Source organism: Lissotriton vulgaris, chromosome 1_2 (assembly GCF_964263255.1).
Source record: "Lissotriton vulgaris chromosome 1_2, aLisVul1.2, whole genome shotgun sequence".
Lineage (NCBI taxonomy): Eukaryota > Metazoa > Chordata > Amphibia > Caudata > Salamandridae > Lissotriton > Lissotriton vulgaris.
In genome coordinates, this window is record NC_141686.1 from 251,046,592 (window position 1) to 251,066,350 (window position 19,759).

The window sequence follows — 19,759 nt, forward strand, 5'->3', positions numbered from 1 at the left end:
TCGGCCACCCACTCTTCTAGAGAACTCTTCAAGGTGGTTAAAGACCTCACATCCATCGAACTAGATGTCTCTCTGCAATCCTCATCAAAGGAGAGATGTTATGAACTAGCAGTCTTCTTTAAAAATAAATTAGAAAATATCTACAATTCCATGCAAGGGAACAGAGATTACCCAGACCCGCAAAAACAAACTAAGGATCCCGCTGGTCACGTCGCGGGACCCACACTAACGCACTTACCAGCGCTAAGCAAAGAAACCACAAGTAAAATCTTATGATACATTAAATCAGGCTAGCCTTCCAACACTAAGAGGGCAATGCTTTGGGCGCCGCCAGTCTGTGACCTTGGCCTATGTCGTGGCGCACATATGTGATCAATGTCAGTCTACGACAAAAAAATCAACATTTGGGATCCAGGTAAATGTACAGTTGGGCACTCGGGCCGGAGCACACAACACTTACCATGCAGAGGACTTAGCCGTCCAAACAGGAGCCCCGAGGTGGAGATGCATATCTGAAAGAATTGCCATCCTGTTTGGTTCCAAAAAGGTTAGCATTTAATTGCCACCAACTATTATTGAAAGAGTGTGAAAATAATCTACTATATCTTGACAGTATAGAAATTGGTTCCTTAGCAAGGAACTCCATAGGAGATTTAATAGCTGGCAAATAAATGTTGCATACCAAAGCACAAAAATTACATTGGCTTGATTCAGAATTGTACATACGCAGTGCCTATATATTAACGCTATTTATCTCTATTTGATGTGTGCACAGTGAGAGAACAGATTAACTGATCATAGCCAAAACCCACTTAGTCCTCTAAGAATGGTAATCTTGTTCATTCCCAAGTGGGGTGCTTGCATAGTCTGTTTTTCTCCACTGATCCAGTTATCTTTATTCTTGTCTCCTGCAGGTGACAGAAGAAGAATACCTCATCCAAGAACTACGGAAAATAGAAAGTAGGAAGAAAGAACGGGAGAAGAAAGCCCAGGACTTGCAGAAGCTCATCACAGCAGCCGACACCACCACTGAAATGAGGCGAGCAGAGAGAAAAGCCTCTAAAAAGAAGCTTCCACAGAAAAGGGAGTTGGAGAAGCCGGTAAAATTCATGTTCTTAAAGTTTATTTTCACATATTTAGGTGTATTATTAAGGGCCAGTGCGGTGTTAAGCTAACTGGATGAAGCTGTCTTAAATAGCTTGTATAATTGGTGCAAGAGTTACTTGGGCAGAGAACAACACCTACCAGAGAACCAGAATCCATGCACTGCCATGGTCACCTCCACTTTTTGAACTTGTACTGATGTTTTTCAACTTATGTGCACTTGGTCTCTGTTAACCATGTCCCTGCGCCAGTGCTCTTTCCCTAAGTAAGGTAAACTGAACTAATTGTAAACCAATTGCACACACTTTTGCACCCCTCTAAGTCCATAGTAAGTGGTACCTCGGTATCTACGACATGGGTATGAATGACTCCCCCCGATACCTCGCTCTCCGCTGGTGGCCGATTTAGGGTCTCCTGGACCGCGTAGTAGGAAGGAAAAACAACGCTTTACACAGCGGCCATCTCGGGAAGGTCGGTCGGCACTCTAGTGTTGTGGGCGATTTAGGCCCACACACTACAAAATGACCCCTCCCCGCCGAACGCGCAGCGGACGAGCGAAGTGGGCGCGCCGTTGGCGCGCTGGAGGTGCGCCAGAGGTAAGCCCGTCTGCGCCCGTCCACGCCAGGACGGGCCTAGGGCAAGGCACAAAGGAATATTCCCATCAGATGAGGATTTCTTATTTCAGGGAACTCCTGTGCCAACTCAATCAGCCCCTTCAGTCCCTATGCTCGAACTCCATGAGAGGTGAGTGTCTTCGTATCCACTGTCTTCAATGCCCTTTCAAACTTACTTCCGCCAAGACCGGTCACTCTACCCAGACGGTCATTAACATGGCCCTGATTAACTGCAGATCCCTGCCCAAACATGCCCAAGAAATCCATATGCTCCTAGAAGAGCATCATCTGGAGATACTGTTTCTCACTGAGACATGGCTTGCCCCTGACTTTGACTAGGGCATTGTATAAGCATTGCCTCATGGCTTCCTCATACAACACCTGGACTGAGTCAAGGGAAGGGGAGGATGATTAGTTATTATCTACAGAGACCATCTTTCTTGCAGATTTCACGACAGCCCCTTGTCGGACTGTGAAAATGTGCACTTCACCATCCAAATGTCCCCACATAATTCCCTCTCGGGGGTTCTTATCTATCGCCCCCCAGGGGCTTTAGGACAGTTTTGCAACTCCCTCCTGGAAGCCTCCTTGGCCATGGCCAGTACTCTGCCCAATTTTTTAATCTTAGGGGACCTTAATGTCCACCTCGATAATAGTAAGGACAACAATGCTTCAGAACTACTTTTAGACCTGGCAGCCAATCAACTCCACCTACAGAACGACCAACCCACGCATACTCTTGGGTACTTGCTTATCCCATCTTCTGCAACATTCATGACCTCAAAGTCAGAGCACCCATTCCATTGCCTTGGTCCGACCACCTGCTTATCCCCTTTAGCTGGTGGATCTCGACCACTCCACCTCCCAACCAAGCTCCGGGTAGACTCTCCCGCTCCTGGGCCAAACTAGATATTGGCAAATGGAAGCAGGTCCTGGAGCGCTCTAGGCCGAAGTATGAAACCGACCCCGCAACAGCGGATGCCGAGTTTTCTTCCTGGATTGAAAACTCCTTTGATACTGTCCTCCCCAAAAAACCGTATCTGAAACCCCGGAAAAAACCTACCTCTCCATGGTTCACACACAAGGTCCGCATCCTACTTTGTAAGAGGTGTGAAAGAGTGTGGCGGAAAGACTTTGACCCTAACAGTAAGAGGGACTACAAACTGGCTATCCTCAACTATAAAAAAGCTTTAAAATTGCGCAAGCAGCATTCTTCAATGAAAAAATTAATACTGCATCCTGCTCGTCCAGAGAAACCTATCTAATTGTAAAAAAAACTCCTAAAAACCCCAGAACATACAGGCACGAATGATCTCTCGGACAATCATTGTAACGAGTTAGCCATCTACTTTGATCAAAAAATCCAAAACATTCTCCACCAACTCCCCCTCTCACCCCTGCAGACCCTCCACTCCCCTGCCTGATGCAGGTCCAGAACCTGAATACAGGATTAGACACGTTCACCCCCATCAGTGAGGACATTCTATCTCCCATCCTACAATCACTTAAGAGTGGCTCTCCGCGTGACCCATCCCCAGTAAAGAACTAAAAACAGGTAGCACCCACCATTCTTGCTCCGATGGTGAACTTGATCAATGCCTCACTAGCAGACGGAACGGTACCTCCCAGCTGGAAGAAGGCGGTGGTCAGGGCGTTACTCAAAAATACTAACCTTGACCCCCAAAACCTGGCTAACTTCAGGCCGATCTCTCTCCTTCCATGCATCAGCAGGATGGCTGAAAAATGTATTACCGGCCAGCTATCCAATTACCTGGAATCCAATGAACTGCTCAAACCTTCACAGACAGGTTTTCGCGCCGGCCAGGGCACTGAAACAGCGATGGTGGCGGTTGTAGAAGAGGCTAGGAAGATCATTGATGCAGGAAGATCAGTGGCAGTGATCCTCCTGGACCTTAGTGCGGCCATCGGCACAGTCAATCACCATATCCTTTCTCAGCGGCTCAGAGACCTTGGTATTTCAGGGTCTGCCCTGTCGTGGTTAAAATCTTTTCTTCACTGGCGCTCTTTCCAGGTGGCGGAGGGTGAATACATCTCCAAGGAGACCCCTATACGCTGCGGAGTGCCGTAAGGCTCTTCGTTGAGCCCGACGCTCTTCAACGTATACATGTGTCCTCTTGAAAAAATTGTCACCCCCCACGGAATTAAACTTCTGACATATGCGGATGACACCCAGCTGGTTGTCTCTCTGTCAGCAGGAAAATTCTACCACCAATTTGTACTCCTGTCTGGGGGATATAGTCAGCTGGATGGACAGGTTCCAGCTGAAACTCAACAGCGATAAAACTGAGATAATGGTGATGGGCAATCAGTCTCACTTCCGTCCGGAATCCTTGTGGCCCCCGTTTATGGGCCTGCTCCAACCCCCAAATCAGACATCAAAAGCCTTGGGATTTGGCTTGATCAAAATCTCACCTTGAACACCCAAGCAAGGAAAACGGCAGGATCCTACTTTGGTCTCTTGCGCACCGCCCGCAAGATTCTCCCACTGCTTCCCTCTCAGTCAAGAAAGCTACTTATACAGGGCCTCATTCTGTCCAGACTGGACTACGGAAATGCCCTGTATCTTGGGGCACCGAAGAAAGTGACATCAAAGCTCCAGGTAGTGCAAAATGCTGCTGCCCGGATTCTTACTGACACCAAGAATCGTTGCACGGCCAAACCGGCCATCAGAGCACTGCACTGGCTGCCCGTCTTGCAAAGAGTGCAGTTCAAGGAAACTTCTAAAGACTTGGCTGTTCCCGTAACTTCTCTCTCCTGTTCTCGCCTGATCTTCTGTCAGCGCTGGGACGCTCTCGGGCAGCCATGCGCTTTAGAAATCTTTTAACATTTAACATTTAACAGTGTCGGGCCTGCGCTGCGGTAGAGATCGCTGTGGCAGACTGTCAGAGCCTGACACTTTGTTTATGGTATCGGCATTGTGAGGATGTCAGGCCGGACTCTTTGTGCCATGTGCATTCAGCGTGAAACTGACAACATAGAGTGGCGGGCCCAGCTTCACCTGGATCCCGCGTTCGGCAGGCAGCAGTAGTATTACTCTTCTCCTCTGTGACCGCACCCGATGAGACAAGGTGGCGCCACAGCACAGCTGACTGTGTGTGCTTCTCTGCAGGCGGCTCTACGGGTGCCGTGCAGGATGTTTTTGTGGCACCAGTTAGCAGGAAGAGCAGAAACCTATGACACTTCCTTTGCTCCCGACCCCTAGCACTCACGGACCTGTGTGCAATGGAGTCAGAGTCTTGTCTAAGCACAGTGCAGGAGCCACGCACTGGCTGAAAAGGTCCAGCGTGACCTGCCGCACCGCCGTTCAGTCTTAGGAGTTGAAATGCTGCGGAGTGCATCGGAGAGACCATGGCGATAATTGAACTACTGCCATATGCCGTAGGAGACAGCCAGTGTGAAACTGGATGGATAACATTTGTTGGATTATTGGCAAATCAATTAAAACATTCTTTTTCGTGCTGCGGCGCCCACCGTAGGCAGAGAGCTTGTGGTGCTGGCATCCTGTTGTCCACGTTGCGCCTCATTGGTTTTGCACTCTCTATATGCTACCAGCAATTAAAAGGGTTTTCAGCCCGCATGACTGATACCAGACAGCATGCTTTTTAATTTTCCAAAATCCTGCCGGAAAACAACATGCGGAGGGTTTCCAAACCTTTGAAACTGCTGCCAACCAGAGTGAGACATCTTTAGGAGAGGAGACTTGCCACGGACTCTCCACCCCGAAGGTCCAAGAAATGTGGCAGCTGAAGAGGTTTAAACAAAGCTTGGCCGAAGCGCTCAGCTTGGAGACCCTCAGGCACTTGTGAAATGGGAGCAGGCAGGTTAGTCATGCTGTGCCCTGTGTTTATTTGATATCAGCAGCATGGGCTTAACTGTATTAGGTTAACACAAATGTAATGGCATGGATGTGTAAGACGTATTCAATTAACATTTCTTTACCTTTACATTTCTGGACACATTTTAACACTGTCCATGGCATATTGTATTCTACCAAAAACAGATTGTAAGGGAATGTCTGCTTGTACTACATTTCCTCCTGCGGCTATGGTTCTATCTCAAGTATTTCATTTGGTCTTTGCAATGGAGCATTGGAAACATTTGGAAAAAATATACGTGCAGCCATGTAAAACTCCTACATGTGTTTCTTGTTGGGGGGATTCTAGTAAGAGACGTTGCACATAATGTTCCACTCTTTCAGTGGTTCAATAGAACACCTCCTTTATGAAAGTTCTCTCTCCACGAGCGACTGACAGTTTCTTCCTGTTTGCCTCACAAGTTCTGTTGTTGTTAATATAGGCATTGTAACTAACCGTAGAGCACTGCATGTCCACTGGATGAAACACGTGTTCGTTGTCCATGCCTTGCTGCTATACTCCTGCTCCTGTAGGTTATAAGATGCTTGCTCCGCTCGCTGTCTGAGGGTTTCTGCTGTTCTTGGCCTCCCATTCCACTTGAGGCAGTGTCCATATGTGGCTAATAAACACCCTATTCTCATCACGCTTGAGTGCACTGGCCCTATCTACAGCTGTCTCTTCAGTTTTATCCTTCAGACAAGCTTTTCCTTGCACACTGCAGCAAACGTTTAGCACTATTGCTATTACATTTCTGACTGCTTCAATGTGATGTTGGTGCCCTGATCGGATGCCTCATTGGCATCAGTATACCTTCCATTTCAGGGAATCAAGCAGGTCCCACATATGTTAGTGCTTCCCATAGACAAACAGCTGCAATTTCTAATATTTTTCTCTTTCCATGTACGTCATTGCTTGATTTTTCTTGCAGAAACAAGAAAGTGTCACTCATAGTCGTTGAATGTTACTCAATCAAATCAAAAATTACTTTATTTGGTTTCAATTAAGAAAAACCATAAAAGTACATATATATAGGCCAAATACATTCATGAAGTTTGATACAAATTTAAAAATTAAATCAATCCATTTAAAATATCTTAAAATACAGAAATAGTACAACAACAAAAAAAGCAATCAAATTGTATAGTTGAAAACAGAGTAGAAAAGTACAACAAACTTCTATTACAAATTACTCCTGTGTCTAATACAATATTTCAGGAATTTAATAATGTTTAGCACCAAGCAATCTGAGTCTATAAGTTGTAGGGCAATGAAGGCAGGACTACATTGACGTGAGCCTAAGACTTTTAAAATTGGAATTAACAAATGTTGAACCGAGTTTTTATTGACTTCAGAGGCCAGGCGCAAATCTTTCAAATGACTCAGGCATCGGTTTTTCAACCCTTTTCTCAATAGCTCTGAGATTAGTGGAGGGTTATAATAGTATTTTACTAGACCCAAATCCTGCAAACACTTCTTCACATATAGGAGGAGCCAACCAATCTTAGCTGAATTATCAAGTGCAAGGCAGTCTTTTTCATAAGGCTTTGAGTAAAAACTAACTTAGAAGATGACCAAAGGCGATGCCACAATGGAATTGGCTGCATTTTTATAATATCGGTGATATCGGGCAAGCCTAGTTCTAGGTGGCAGCCGAAGGTTGAGGTACCTTAAGGGACAGCAAGGAGGAACCTCAAAAACTGTTCTCCACTTTTTGAAGGGCTTCCACCTGTACGTAGCCTCACACCCCTGCTCCATAGATGGCCGTGCTAATACATTTTGCCTGATACAAAGGGATCCTCTCAGCCGGGGGTCTTTTACCTAGCCTCTGTGAAAAACTTACTAGTGCCGAGGTAGACCTTAAAGTTTTCTGGCCTCAAGTACTTTTGTCATCTATTAATATTCCAAGATAGGGGTAAGCATTCATATTCTCCACCTTGGTATTGTTAATAAAAATGTCTCTCCTTTTTTTGTGTCTTGGCCCTGCGTTCATTATAAAAGTTTTTTAATATTGATTTTTAAGTCCAAATTAGACATGTAGGTATTGTATCGATTGAGTGAGGGTTGGAGTTCCAGGGGAGTATGTGCATTGATCCCAGTGTCGTCCGCATAGAGGAGGGCGGGTATCGGGCGATTTTGAAGTAAGGGAAGGTCCTGGCACCCCTCCAACAAGGACACATCCCTACCTGACACCCCTCTCAACCCTAAACGGCGCTGTCAGCTCCCCTCCAGCTCCAAATCTCACCCTGGCAGTGGGGTTGGAATACATTTCACGCAGGAAGTTGACTAAGGAGCGATCAATACCCATATTTGTTAAAATGCCCCACAATTTCGAATGGCTTACGCAATAGAAAGCTGATGTTAGATCTGCATATGCCATGTGAAGTCTCCCACCCATGGCGTTAACATATTTACCCATTAAAAGAGTTAAGTTTAAGACTTGCTCAGTTGTGCCCGTACCTTCCTTAAACCCGTACTGGAGATCTGACAGGATCTCATTATCGTCAGCCCAGTGTTGAAGACGCTGAAGAATAATGCAACCAACAACTTTTCCCTGAGAGTCCAGTAACGAGATGGGTCGATAACAGGATGGGCTTTGGCGAACACCTTTTTTCAATACAGGGACCAAGATGGAAACTGACCAAGAATCTAACAAACCTACTGTACAGGTTGCTTCCAAAACCCTTAGCATAATTGGCGTCCAAAGGTCCATAGTATATTTAAAAAGATCAACCAGGACCCCGTCAGTGCCTGGCGCCTTGCCGCCTTTGCTTGCTATTAAGGCAAATTCAATATCAGACTGAGTGAAGTCTAAAGAAAGAGGAGTAAATGGGGTTTAATACAAGAGCTGTTCAGCCCCAATTGGTTCTGGACTGCGAGTACACTGTCAGTTAATCCGAAAATCTGCGAGAAATGTTCCACCCAAGATGATTCATGGATGGCTATGTCTATTTTATCAGTTTCCCTGAGTCCGGTCAAGAAAGGGGATTTTATCTCTTTCTCTATCTTTTTCCCTTCTTCTCTCTTTCTTCCTTTCCTTTCTCTCTTCCTCTATTGTACTATTCCCCCTCTTTGAATTGATTGCTTTATCTTGATATTGATGATTTTGTAAATTTCATTATCGAATCCTTCTTTTCAATAAAGTTCTCTTTAAACTTAAAAGAAAGGGGATTTTATTATCTTCCAGAAAGCAATATTATCTTTCATTGAACAGCTTTTATGAAGTTCAACCCTTAATTCCTGTTTCAGTTCAGCTTTCCTACCTTTAATTGCGGAATGATAAATTTTTATAAGTCGAATAATTTCCCCCTTTTCTCTTATTGAGTTTTGAAGGGCAGTTTTTAGATTAAAAAGTGCTTTGGTATGGGCGCTATTAAACCAGCCCTTTGATTTACACTTATTCCCTTTAGGGATGAAGCGTAAAGCTTCCTTGACTGATTTTGTTATGACCGTGAAGTTGTCTAAAATCTCTTGGGGAGAAGAGGTCCCGTGCTCACTATGCCACTGGAGTCAAGCTATCCTGGCTGAAGACGGCTGATAGCCAGAAACCGGTCCTAGGATGCTTGATTCCGGTCCAGGGAAGACATGGCTTGGCAGTTCGGTCTGGACTGTTCCCATGAGGCACAGGGTCAAGACTGATTTGCATATGGTCATGTCTGAACTGGGGTGGCTTGGTGAGCAAAATAACGATGGATTAAACCCAGATCTGTGATTGGGGGTGACTGTTTTGCCATTGTGCAACATTCCGTCCATCATCTTGTGTGTTTTGCTATTCATGGAATTCTTCACATCTTCCTTAGTTATCTTAGCCGGATCAACATGGTCCCACTTTAAAAGTTCTCAGTGAGTGACATGTGGTGAGCGAGTGCAGTGAGCGAGTGCAGCGAGTGAGTCTGACAAGCAAACGGGATGTTTGGGGCGGAGGAGTTCTCCCCCAGAGAAAATTTTGAAAAAAGAGAGGGCAAATGGTGCATTTTCAAGCATATTTGAGAAAGCAAGAAAGTTAATAAGGCAGTTGTGAATGTGTAGTTGTGATAATGACTTCACTAAAGAGATTTCATTCGATAACGATTTAGGGAGCTGCTTATTCAGTATAACCACAGCCCTCAATTACTATGTAAAAATAAAATAGTATCAGTGCCCTTACCTTAAACCCTGATGTTGTGGAAAAGCAGAAAAGGGTGCTGGGTTCTATGCAACACCTCTTTGTCCAAAAATGATGTGCACTGTTTCCGGCTGTACCAAATGCAGAACCACAAAATGTTGCACAATTACCGTGGTAAGTTTTTCTTTAAGTGGTCTTGTGCCCATTTCATGCCCCTTAATTCTACTACTACCACTACTACTACACACTGTGCTGCCTGGGCATTTTTTTTTTACCTAGGGATGACTTGGAGTTATTTAGGTTGGGCCCTCATGGGACATTCATAAAACATTAAGTGCATAAGAGCGCCCTTAATAGGGATGATGTTTTGACATTCTCTTTGGACCTTGCTGTACCAGCGGTATAGTCGCCAACCCTACCAATTCAGGTTATTGGCCACCACTTTATCTGCAGCACTCCCTCTTACTGATTTAAAATTTGCCTGCCGTCCTCCTCGTTTTCATGAGGCCAGGAAGATGTCTTGTATGGGATTAATAAGCACTGAGGCTGCAGACAAGATCCTCCTGTTTATTAATAATACTGCTGAGGGAGAGCAGAAGGGACTGCATTGGGTTAAGGTGTTAGGCATACCGAAGGGACAGAAAAAAAGCTGCATGAGGTGAGGCTAATACATTCAGGGGACCCTGATAAGAGAGATTCCATCTGAATGAGTAATGAGGGAGCAGAACAGGGCATTCACGTGGGCTAATAAATGCCAAGTAATTCTATTCACTTTGCTGCCAAAGTTAATATATCAAAACTTTAAAATACCCACATTACGACATTTACAAGTTTGCCCCCTATTCATATTTAAGCACCTCAAAATAATTATTGTGGGGGGTGCCTGCTACCTTGCATCCGAAGGTGCACATACCAAGAAAATGTGCAGTGTGATGTACAATTTGGTTAAAATTGAGCAACAAAGAACCCCAGGGTGTGAAATTTGACACCGTGTGTTATTTTCCCAACTCAGGCGGCACACAGTTGACATCAGAGAGACATTCTTTGTAAACTGTGTGGCACCCCTCATCTCGCGATTATTACAGGCTACATGCTGAAAGCTTCGCCCCTTTCCAGCCTAATGGAGTCTATACCCTGCTCCCCGTCAGGCATGCAGCTGACTGAAGTGTGCAGGCTGCTGACTACTTTATTAGAAGCCAGTTCACCTCCACCATTATTCACCGGCCTAGCATGTGTCCAAATGCTGACTGTCACACACAGACACGTAGTATCACAGTTCATCAGCGCTCCTCCTGTACCTAATGATGGCTTTAAAGCATTGCATGTGTATGAGAAAGAGATATTCGAGTGGGAGAGAGAGAGCAAACAAGGGTTGTATCCTGATCAATGCGAGCATGTGCAAAATAGTTTTCTGCAAGTGCATTTACGTGATTTATGCTCCTAATCCCAAACCCCTTTTCTATGATCAGCGCTGATGTGCAGATTACATTTTCATCAGTTAGTTAACATTTCAAACGAGAATATAATTAAAAAAATTAGCAAGACCTGTTTTCTGCCATATTCTCAGTAAGATAAAACTATCATGAAAAGTGCACTAACTGTTTGTTAGTAAGTAGTAAGAAGGGAGTGTGACCGGAGACCGCTGCACAGGTGAGGGGAACATCTGCTGTCATGAACGAGGGAATCAGCACAGACAGTTTGAACTTCAGCCCACCTCCAAGGGCGGCAGAAGTAAACCACGTACAAGACACATATACCCTTATTACTGCAATTTTTATACTGCAAAGTAAACCGCATTACAGCACAATTCCACCCAACAAGGAATTGGAAACGGCAAACAACACCCTTTTGATGTATTTTTTTACCTTCTTTATTTACACATGGCTGCCTGCTTCAGCGCCTCTGAGGCCAACACTGAGACAGTGCTGCCTTGTGGGTTTTGCAGTGAGACCAGGCCCGGTTAGTTAGTCAGTCAGAGAGATGACGAGTGACATGGTGGTGGTCAGATTGAAAGAAGGAGGGATAAATACCACCTCTCTCACTACTCCTCTCAACTGCACCTGCACCGTCCCCACTTTGTTCCTCGCCGTCCTGGAGGCAAATACGGAAGAGCTGGAAGTAGATTTAGACTCCAGCGCGGCAACAGGAGTAAGGGTCCATCACTGCAAGGCGTCATATTAAAGCCTTGCAGAGATTGGTCATGGACCTTGAGCCTGAAAGGGTCTCTCCTATCCTCGCGCTGCCTTTTATGCACCAGAGGTCCGCTAATGCGTCTCCTGAGCCAATCCCGGCACTGCACAGCATAAGAGCTGTGCCAGGATTGGCTTGAGCAGGCCAAATCAGCGCCCATTAGGAGACCAGGAGGCTGCAGCTGCGAGTCCCCCGGCTCACTAATTGAGCAGATAAGCAAGGCCTCAAATGCCCATGACCTTTTGGGACAGTGCCTTTCTGCGTCCAGCCTACATGCAAACTTGAGTGCATCAGTGACAAGCTCATGTTTTAAGCTCCACTCCCAACCACCTCCGCGAATAGTAGATGCAGGAAGTTCGAAGCTTAAATACTTTAAGTAACTGGCCTGTGGCTGAAAAAGCAGACTGCCGCAATCAGAAAAAAAATGTATGAAGCTTTTGTGACATTAATTCTATGTACATTGGGCCATAAATATGTAAAGGGGCAACGCCCCAGCCCCCTCAAAGAGAAACCGCCCCTGGTTTTACATTGAGCCCCGCACACTTTTGGGGAACCCTTGGACTCTGTGCATGGTATAACCACCTAGTAATAATATCATATACATTGGCAGCTTCCAGCACACCAATATTGACTCTGCACGTAATTTCTGGAACAGTTATTGTGGCGCTGCACACCGCCACCTGGTAGAACATCCGTAAGTAATGGGTGGAGATCTAAGCCCCTTTTAAGCTAATAAAATGTCTTACAAGCCCCAGGCAAGACCTAAAAAGTGAACAAACAGAAGACTTTTTGCCCCTACTGATACAGATTACATTTCCAAAAGTGATAACATTTGAAGAGACTACAAAATCGTCATTGGAAAACGGCTGCGTACCAATATCAAAGTCCATTTTCTCTCAGACTCAAGAATAAGTGTGCTGCTATAGTGCACATGCACACTCACCTATCTTCTGCCTTTATCATTTCAAGGTTAAACTGAGTTACCTCATCATATGAAGTCGATTTGCTCTCCCTTGTTCCTCAGTCTAAAGAACTCTGAAGCCCTCAATGTATCACTAAATTTGGTTATGAGAATTCCTGCTATTTATAGCGCTTAGTGGCACACACCCACATCCGCCTTTCTCTACCTCATAGGCTATGGTTAGTGCTAGAAATTCGGTTTACTTCCTGGGACCTGGTATGAATGGAGCTAGTGGGGTATTGAGCGACCCCTTATGTATTTTAAACCACGTTGCTTAAGGGTTGCGCTTCTGTCGAGGTGCTTTACATTATAAAAAAACCAAACATCTGCAGCCATACTTCTAAAATAAAATGCAAGAGGGGCCCTATTCAGATTCTGCAAGTGATGGAGCAATTTTAAGAAACGCCCCAGAGACAAAATCACTTGGTGACATGAAGGAGACAACGTGGTCTCGGACACCTGGTGCTCAATGCAGAAAATGCGTAAAATGTACATATGATGAAGCCAGCTCATCACGTTGTCTGTGGTAAGCTCCTGTTGATTGAAGACATCATACTATGAACTCAGACACTTCATGTGCTGCTGTGTGTCTATACCGGGGCACACACCTGCCTGGCCTGTGGCAGCAAACACCCTTTGTCACCTCACCTTCACTGTGTGTGCAAGGCAGGCGCCACAAGGCACTTTACCTAAAGCAACATGTGTTAGCAAAACATTCTATAAATTCCTAAAACTCGTCCAAACAAATAAAGTACAGAAAGAAAGTGACAAAGCTAAATTATTAACAAAAAGCCCACAAAGCTCCCTTGAACAGCTGAAAAGGAAAGGAGTGTGTTTAAAGCGCCGTAATAAATACATGCTCCCAAACATGCTTTCTAGAAACTATGTAGAAGTTTCAAAACTTCATATTTTAGTGACGTAGAAGTCAGGGGGACAGTGTGTTTAATCTTTTCTTTCTGTGTAATCCCAATCCATCTTCCGACAGTCCACACAGAGAGGAAAGTTGTGGCAGCTCTGTTTACCTGTAGCGAGCAAGAGGCAGGGGGTTGTAAAACAAACCAGTGCCTTGGTGTCAGTTGATTATAAAGGTGAAACCAAAATCATCCTAAAGGTGACTACAGTGAGACCAGCAAATGAAAACAATTTCCACTGCCCAATAAGAAAGAAAACAAGAAAGAGCAATGCTTATCTAGGCTATCGATGTTATTATGTATTTGGAGTCTGGACCTACTTTGAAATGCTTCAGCGGGGTGGATACCGTGGAAGGGCGTTGCGTCATCAAGTGCGGACGGAACCACAGGCTGCTCCTTCCTCCTCTCTGCAAGAGGCCTGTGAGACAATGTGACCCTGCCGACAATATTGGAGCACCCCTGCTTAAAAGCAGTTAAAAAGCATTTATCCTGCAATACAAATGCTTCTTGAGTTGGTCGTAGGAAAACACTTCATCGAGGAGGTTAGCCTCGCAACAAAAACTGCAGTTTACTAACGATTTACTTTTAAAGAGGGACATACTAATATTTATTACACATGCGGTCGCCAAACACCTCTTTTCTTCATTCCGTTTTTTGCCCTACACTCCCGCTTTTGTACTGCGCTCCGCTTACAATTAGAAATTTATAAACAGAACCTCAAACCTGGACCACACCGGAAGTTCAATGCCACACAGGCCAAACTCTTCCGGTGTCCCGGCTACTGCGCAGTGCACTGTACTCTTCTCATGTCGTCCCTTGTGTGGCGAAGCTTGTCACATTGCGCATGGCAGTTGCAAAAAAGAAATCTGAGCCTGTATGACACTGAGAGCCATAGTGCACGCAGGCAAAAAGGATTAATGCTCCTGTGCGTTGCTGACTGCAACAGATAATAAACTAGCCCAATCCTCCTTAGAATAAAACCCCAAACCAAACTAACAACCTACTGAAAATAGCCCAAATGACAGTCGCCATCAAACATTGCTAATAGCCTAAACAATATAAACGATGAAGCGGGAGGCATGGTCCAAGACGTACCCCCAGTACAACTGTGGAATTAAGAGGAGGTGGAAGGGAGGAAAACTGTATTTAAATGTAATCTGCATTTGTGCTTAAACTGCACACAGGCAAACAGAAACAGGGCAGGAAACCAATAAAGAAGTAGTCCTCCAAAGAACAGATGTAGAACTTTAGTGTGATGAGACAGGTCTTAGTCTGTGCTGCGTGGGAGGATCGGAAGAGAAAAAGGAGGGACAAAGTGGCAAGCAAGGATTTTTGAAGGACACAGACATAGGAAAATGAAAAACAAAAGCAAGCAATGGGTGGAATTGGAACTCCACAAGGCAATTACTACAGGTCGCTAAGCGTCAGCTCAAGCACTGCCTAGGCTCGACCTACAAAGGGGTGGACTCTGCGGTTAGATGGCGACTCCGTCAGGAGGATAGTTACCGAAGGAAAGGACATTTTTAAGTCTGCCACACTAGAATTGGGGCTTAGAACTCTTCAGCTACTGTCATCTGATTCCATTGTTTTTTTTTAAAGACAGAGAATCAGTGTTTTATTTGAAAGGTATATTTTCACTGGAAGGCGCACTGCTTTATACAGTGTTCTGATTTGTAGGTTCTTCAGTCCAGGATTGATTTGAATTCTTGCCAGAGGTTCTTTACCTTCTCACAGTGCCAGTTCTTGCTTTCAGAGGTCTAATCGGAGATCTGTACAGTTTTTCTCCACACACTGCTGAGTCATATAAAGCAATTCAAACAAATTACCTTGATCTGGGATTAAAGAGGCCGCCCCTTTTACATAAAGTGAGCTTTGTTCATAAGCCACCTTTATCATCGATATTAGAGGGCTGTTTGTAGTGCAGCACAGTAACAGCATAAAAGAGTAGCAGTCGCAGCAGTGAGTTAGGGCCTGTATTAGAGTTTGGTGGACAGGATATCCTGTGCGCCGTATTGCAAGTTCCATTGGATATAATGCACTTGTAATGCGGCAGGTGGGATATCAGTCATGTTTGTGACGGAGTAACCCGTCTGCCGGACTCTAAATCAGACCCTTAGTTAGTAGCCAGCAGGATGTATGCATTATTTTACAACATTTTGCCTAATGCTCCTTTTTTTGGAGATGCTCCCAACAGCCAATCTTCGGCTAGTCGAATTACTACTGGGAACCTCCTTCTTTGTAGCTACTCATGCAGTACTCAACAAGCTTTGACGAGGCAGACTGCACCGACGGTCCACACATCACTCTGCCATTCTTTCTGCTCTCATTTTTAATACTCGCAAGAGCAAAACCATTTTGGTTGCAGAAACCCTTTATTAGGCTTATTTAAAGAGAGTGGTGTCTTCAAATCGGCTTAAACCTCCTCTCACACATTTTCACTTTTGTTCTTGTAAGAGAATGTACCTTCAAGGAAAGAACATGTAAACGTTGGCAGTGTGCAAGAGCTGCTTAAAGCCTTTTAGAGCTGAGTTAATATCTTCTTCCCAGGGCTAGAGAATGTTTTGGTTGTTTGCTCAGCCCACCCAGGTTTAGTTCCAAGCCGTTCATTTTTGAGTGTCGTATTGTGCTTTTGTTTTAACCGTAGGCTGGCACTTTTCACAATTGTTCTTCCAAGTTAATCTCTTGGTAATGTTTTATTGAAGATTAAGGGGAAAATGATCTACTCCTCTGTAGCTATTTTATTGCAATACCTGCATTATTACATTTATTTATTTATTTATTTATTTATTTTTGCTATTTTTATTGCGCGACAAATACCCGGAGGTGTCTCGGCGCATGTGTGAACTAGCAGGATCACAGTAATAGGATTCACTGGTCAAACAACCATGTCTTTACGAGCCTGCGGAAGCTCATCAAGTTGGGTGCATTTTTGATATTTAGTGGAAGAAGGTTCCAAAGTTTTGGTACAGCCACTAAGAAGCGACGGTCTCCCCAGGTTGCCGTTCTGGTACGCGGTACAGGTAGAAGGCAAGTGTTGGCAGATCTCAACAGTCTTTTGGGGGTGTAGACCTGGAGTGCCTCAGTCAAGAATTTAGGTCCTATGCCATGCACTGCCTTATAGGCAATGCAGAGGGCCTTGAACTTAATGCGGCTCTCTACTCTAAGCCAATGGAGCTGGCGGATAGCAAGAGTGGTAGGTTGGCGGCGAGGGATGTTTAGAAGAATTCTGGCAGCCGCGTTCTGTACTGACTGTAGCTTCAGCAGCACCTGTTTCTGGGTGTTAAGGAAGAGGGCATTTCCGTAATCGATTTTAGAAAATACCAGAGTGGTAACTAAGGTCTTCCCAGCAGAGGTGGGGAGATAAGGCAGCAGTTTCTTTATTTTCTTTAAAACAAAGAAAGCAGAGGAGACAACCTTGTTGACATGAAGGTTGAATGTTAATTTGCTGTCAAAGATGACTCCCAAATTTCTCGCTTTTACCACAGGGACGGGTGGAGTGCCCAGTTGGTTAGGCCACCAGATGGGGGACCATTCTGGAGCGAGGTTGCCAAAGGTCATAACCTCGGTTTTATCCGAGTTAAGCCTTAGGCAGTTGGAGGACATCCATGTACTAACAGCGAGCATGGCCTCCTGGAAATTAGCTGCCACTGCTGTGCCGTTCTTGTGGATCGCCAGCACCAGTTGGGTATCGTCTGCATAGGAGGTTAATCGTACCCCATAGGCCTTTATTACCCTCGCTAAGTCCGCTACATAGATGTTGAATAGCGTGGGACTTAGCGAGGAGCCTTGGGGTACTCCACATGGTAGTGCAGAGACGGGAGAATAGAAGTTGCCCAACTTGACTGTCTGGGTACGGTCGGCCAGGAAGGATGAAATAAGGTCTCTGGCCAGACCATCTATCCCCAGAGCTGTGACACGGTCGACCAAGATAGCATGGTCGACCGTGTCAAATGCTGCGGACAGATCCAGAAGAATTAGGATGGCCACTCCTCCCTGATCCATGATGGTTCTGATTTCGTCAGAGGCTTTTATTAGCGCGGTCTCCGTCCCATGTCCCTTCCTGAAGCCAAATTGCGTTTCATCTAAGAGTTGGTAAGTGTCGACGTACTCTGAGAGCTGTTTGTTCATCAGAGTTTCGCAAATTTTGGCCGGGAAAGGGAGACAGGCAATAGGTCTATAACTGACCAAGGCAGAGGGATCCAGGGAGGGCTTCTTCAATAGAGGCTTAATCACTGCCTTCTTCCACGGGGCTGGGTAACAACCGGTATGAAAGGCAGTGTTGCAGATTTCCATAAGTGGGTGAGAAATCACCTCACTTAGATTGGCCATCACTGGGGGGGGACAAGGGTCCAAAGGGGATCCTGACTTAGTGATGGAGATGAGTCTGCTGATTTGATCTTCTGAAGTGTCAGCGAAGTGAGAGAAAGGGTCATGGTTAATATGGGGAATTTCCTTTCTTCTGACAGTGGAGCTGGTCCCTACATCTCCACCAAAGGATGTATAGATGTTTGCCACTTTGGTAGTGAAGAAATTACATTACATTATCTCCTTAGCATTACCCACTAATAAATGAGCTTGAAGAAAATTATGTGAATTTCTTAAGATATGGAATGTGCTTTATTTGTTTGACAGATCAATGACTCAGAGACTCTCCTCTTGCATTCAGAATTCCTCATTATTCCACTGCGGTTGAAATGTCACTACTGGAATAACCATTACTGGCTCCCCTGTTATTTCAGCAACACTTATTCTTCAGCTTTTTAAAAAACTAGTTTAAATACTATTCGATATTGGAAAAATAGTAAAGCTATCACTAAAAAAGCCAGGAAGTGGTAACCTAAAATCTACAAAAATCAACTGGAAAAAATCAAACCCAATGGCTAAGCTAGAGGAAACATACATTTTGGATGTATGACGTTCCAACGCATACATTTACATCGCTGTACTTTACATCGTGGTTTTTACAACGCAAGTCGTTACAACGACTTGCGTTGGAGGGCGCTTGTGAGAAAGTGGCACTATATATACTGGACCAAAGTAAGGTACAGTGTGTATAGAGTCCACAATCCCCAGAGATATAACAGATGTTAAAGTCAGGTGTGACCTTACTCTCTAAAGTGGTAGCTTAGTCGAGCAGTAAGGCAGTACCAGAGGACAGTGTAAAGCATTTGTTGTACACACTCAGTCAGCAAAAGGTTTCACACACTCAAGGACTGAACTCCAGGGCAATTGTTTTTATATCAAAATATATTTTTAGAACCAACACGTATCAAAATATACTTTTCTCAATATGAGTGATCTCAGATATGTACTTTGGAGAAAGTCAATAGACTTTGTAAACACAATAAGCACAGTGGTTGCAGTAGGCAACACAATTCTAAACACAATGTAAGATTGAGCTCAATGGGTTTTTTCACATAAATGCAGTAATTACTTTATAGATTACTTTTGTAACTCCAGGACTGCATCCTAGATTCAGTCCTAGGGTCTAAGCTGAAAACAGTTTAGTGAAAACGTTTTGGTTATTGCAGTGTTTTTTAAAGAATATAAAGGTATTTTAAAAGTTTACACTTAGAAACTTTTCAGTGAAAAACTAGCAATGTTCTCCTATGGCAGGAAATTCAAGTCACAGGTAAAGTAGGTTCTCGTTACTTTAGTAATCAGGAACTGGATTCCTAGGTTCAGTACTGGGATCTCTAACTAAGACAGGTACGTAATTACGTTTTAGTAGTTGGTACCATTTTTAAGGATTATTTGTAATTTTCAAAAGTAGACAAGAAATTTCACAGAAAAACAGTTAATGGTTTCCTATGGAAGAAATTTAGGTTACTAGTAAACACGGTTATGATTATTCTTGCGGTTCAGTACTGGGCTAAAAGGTACAGTACTGGCTTCTCTCCTGATCACAGGTGAGTACTTCGGAATTAGTTATTCGTCTGATTTTAGATGAATATTTTAAAGTTTCAAAACTTCACACTTGGAAGATTTTTTGAGTCAAACCA

At 44.4% G+C, this 19,759-nt stretch overlaps 1 protein-coding gene across 6 annotated transcripts in view; it reads left to right on the forward strand.

Annotated features, from left to right (window-relative positions):
- DMAP1 (DNA methyltransferase 1 associated protein 1) overlaps positions 1–19,759 on the forward strand; it is a 406,667-nt gene that overhangs the window by 141,092 nt on the left and 245,816 nt on the right. For all 6 annotated transcript variants that reach the window (XM_086953166.1, XM_086953164.1, XM_086953169.1 and 3 more), the window contains one exon: positions 915–1,100. In XM_086953166.1, coding sequence (XP_086809292.1) covers positions 915–1,100 — 186 coding nt within the window. The remainder of the gene's footprint in view (positions 1–914; positions 1,101–19,759) is intronic.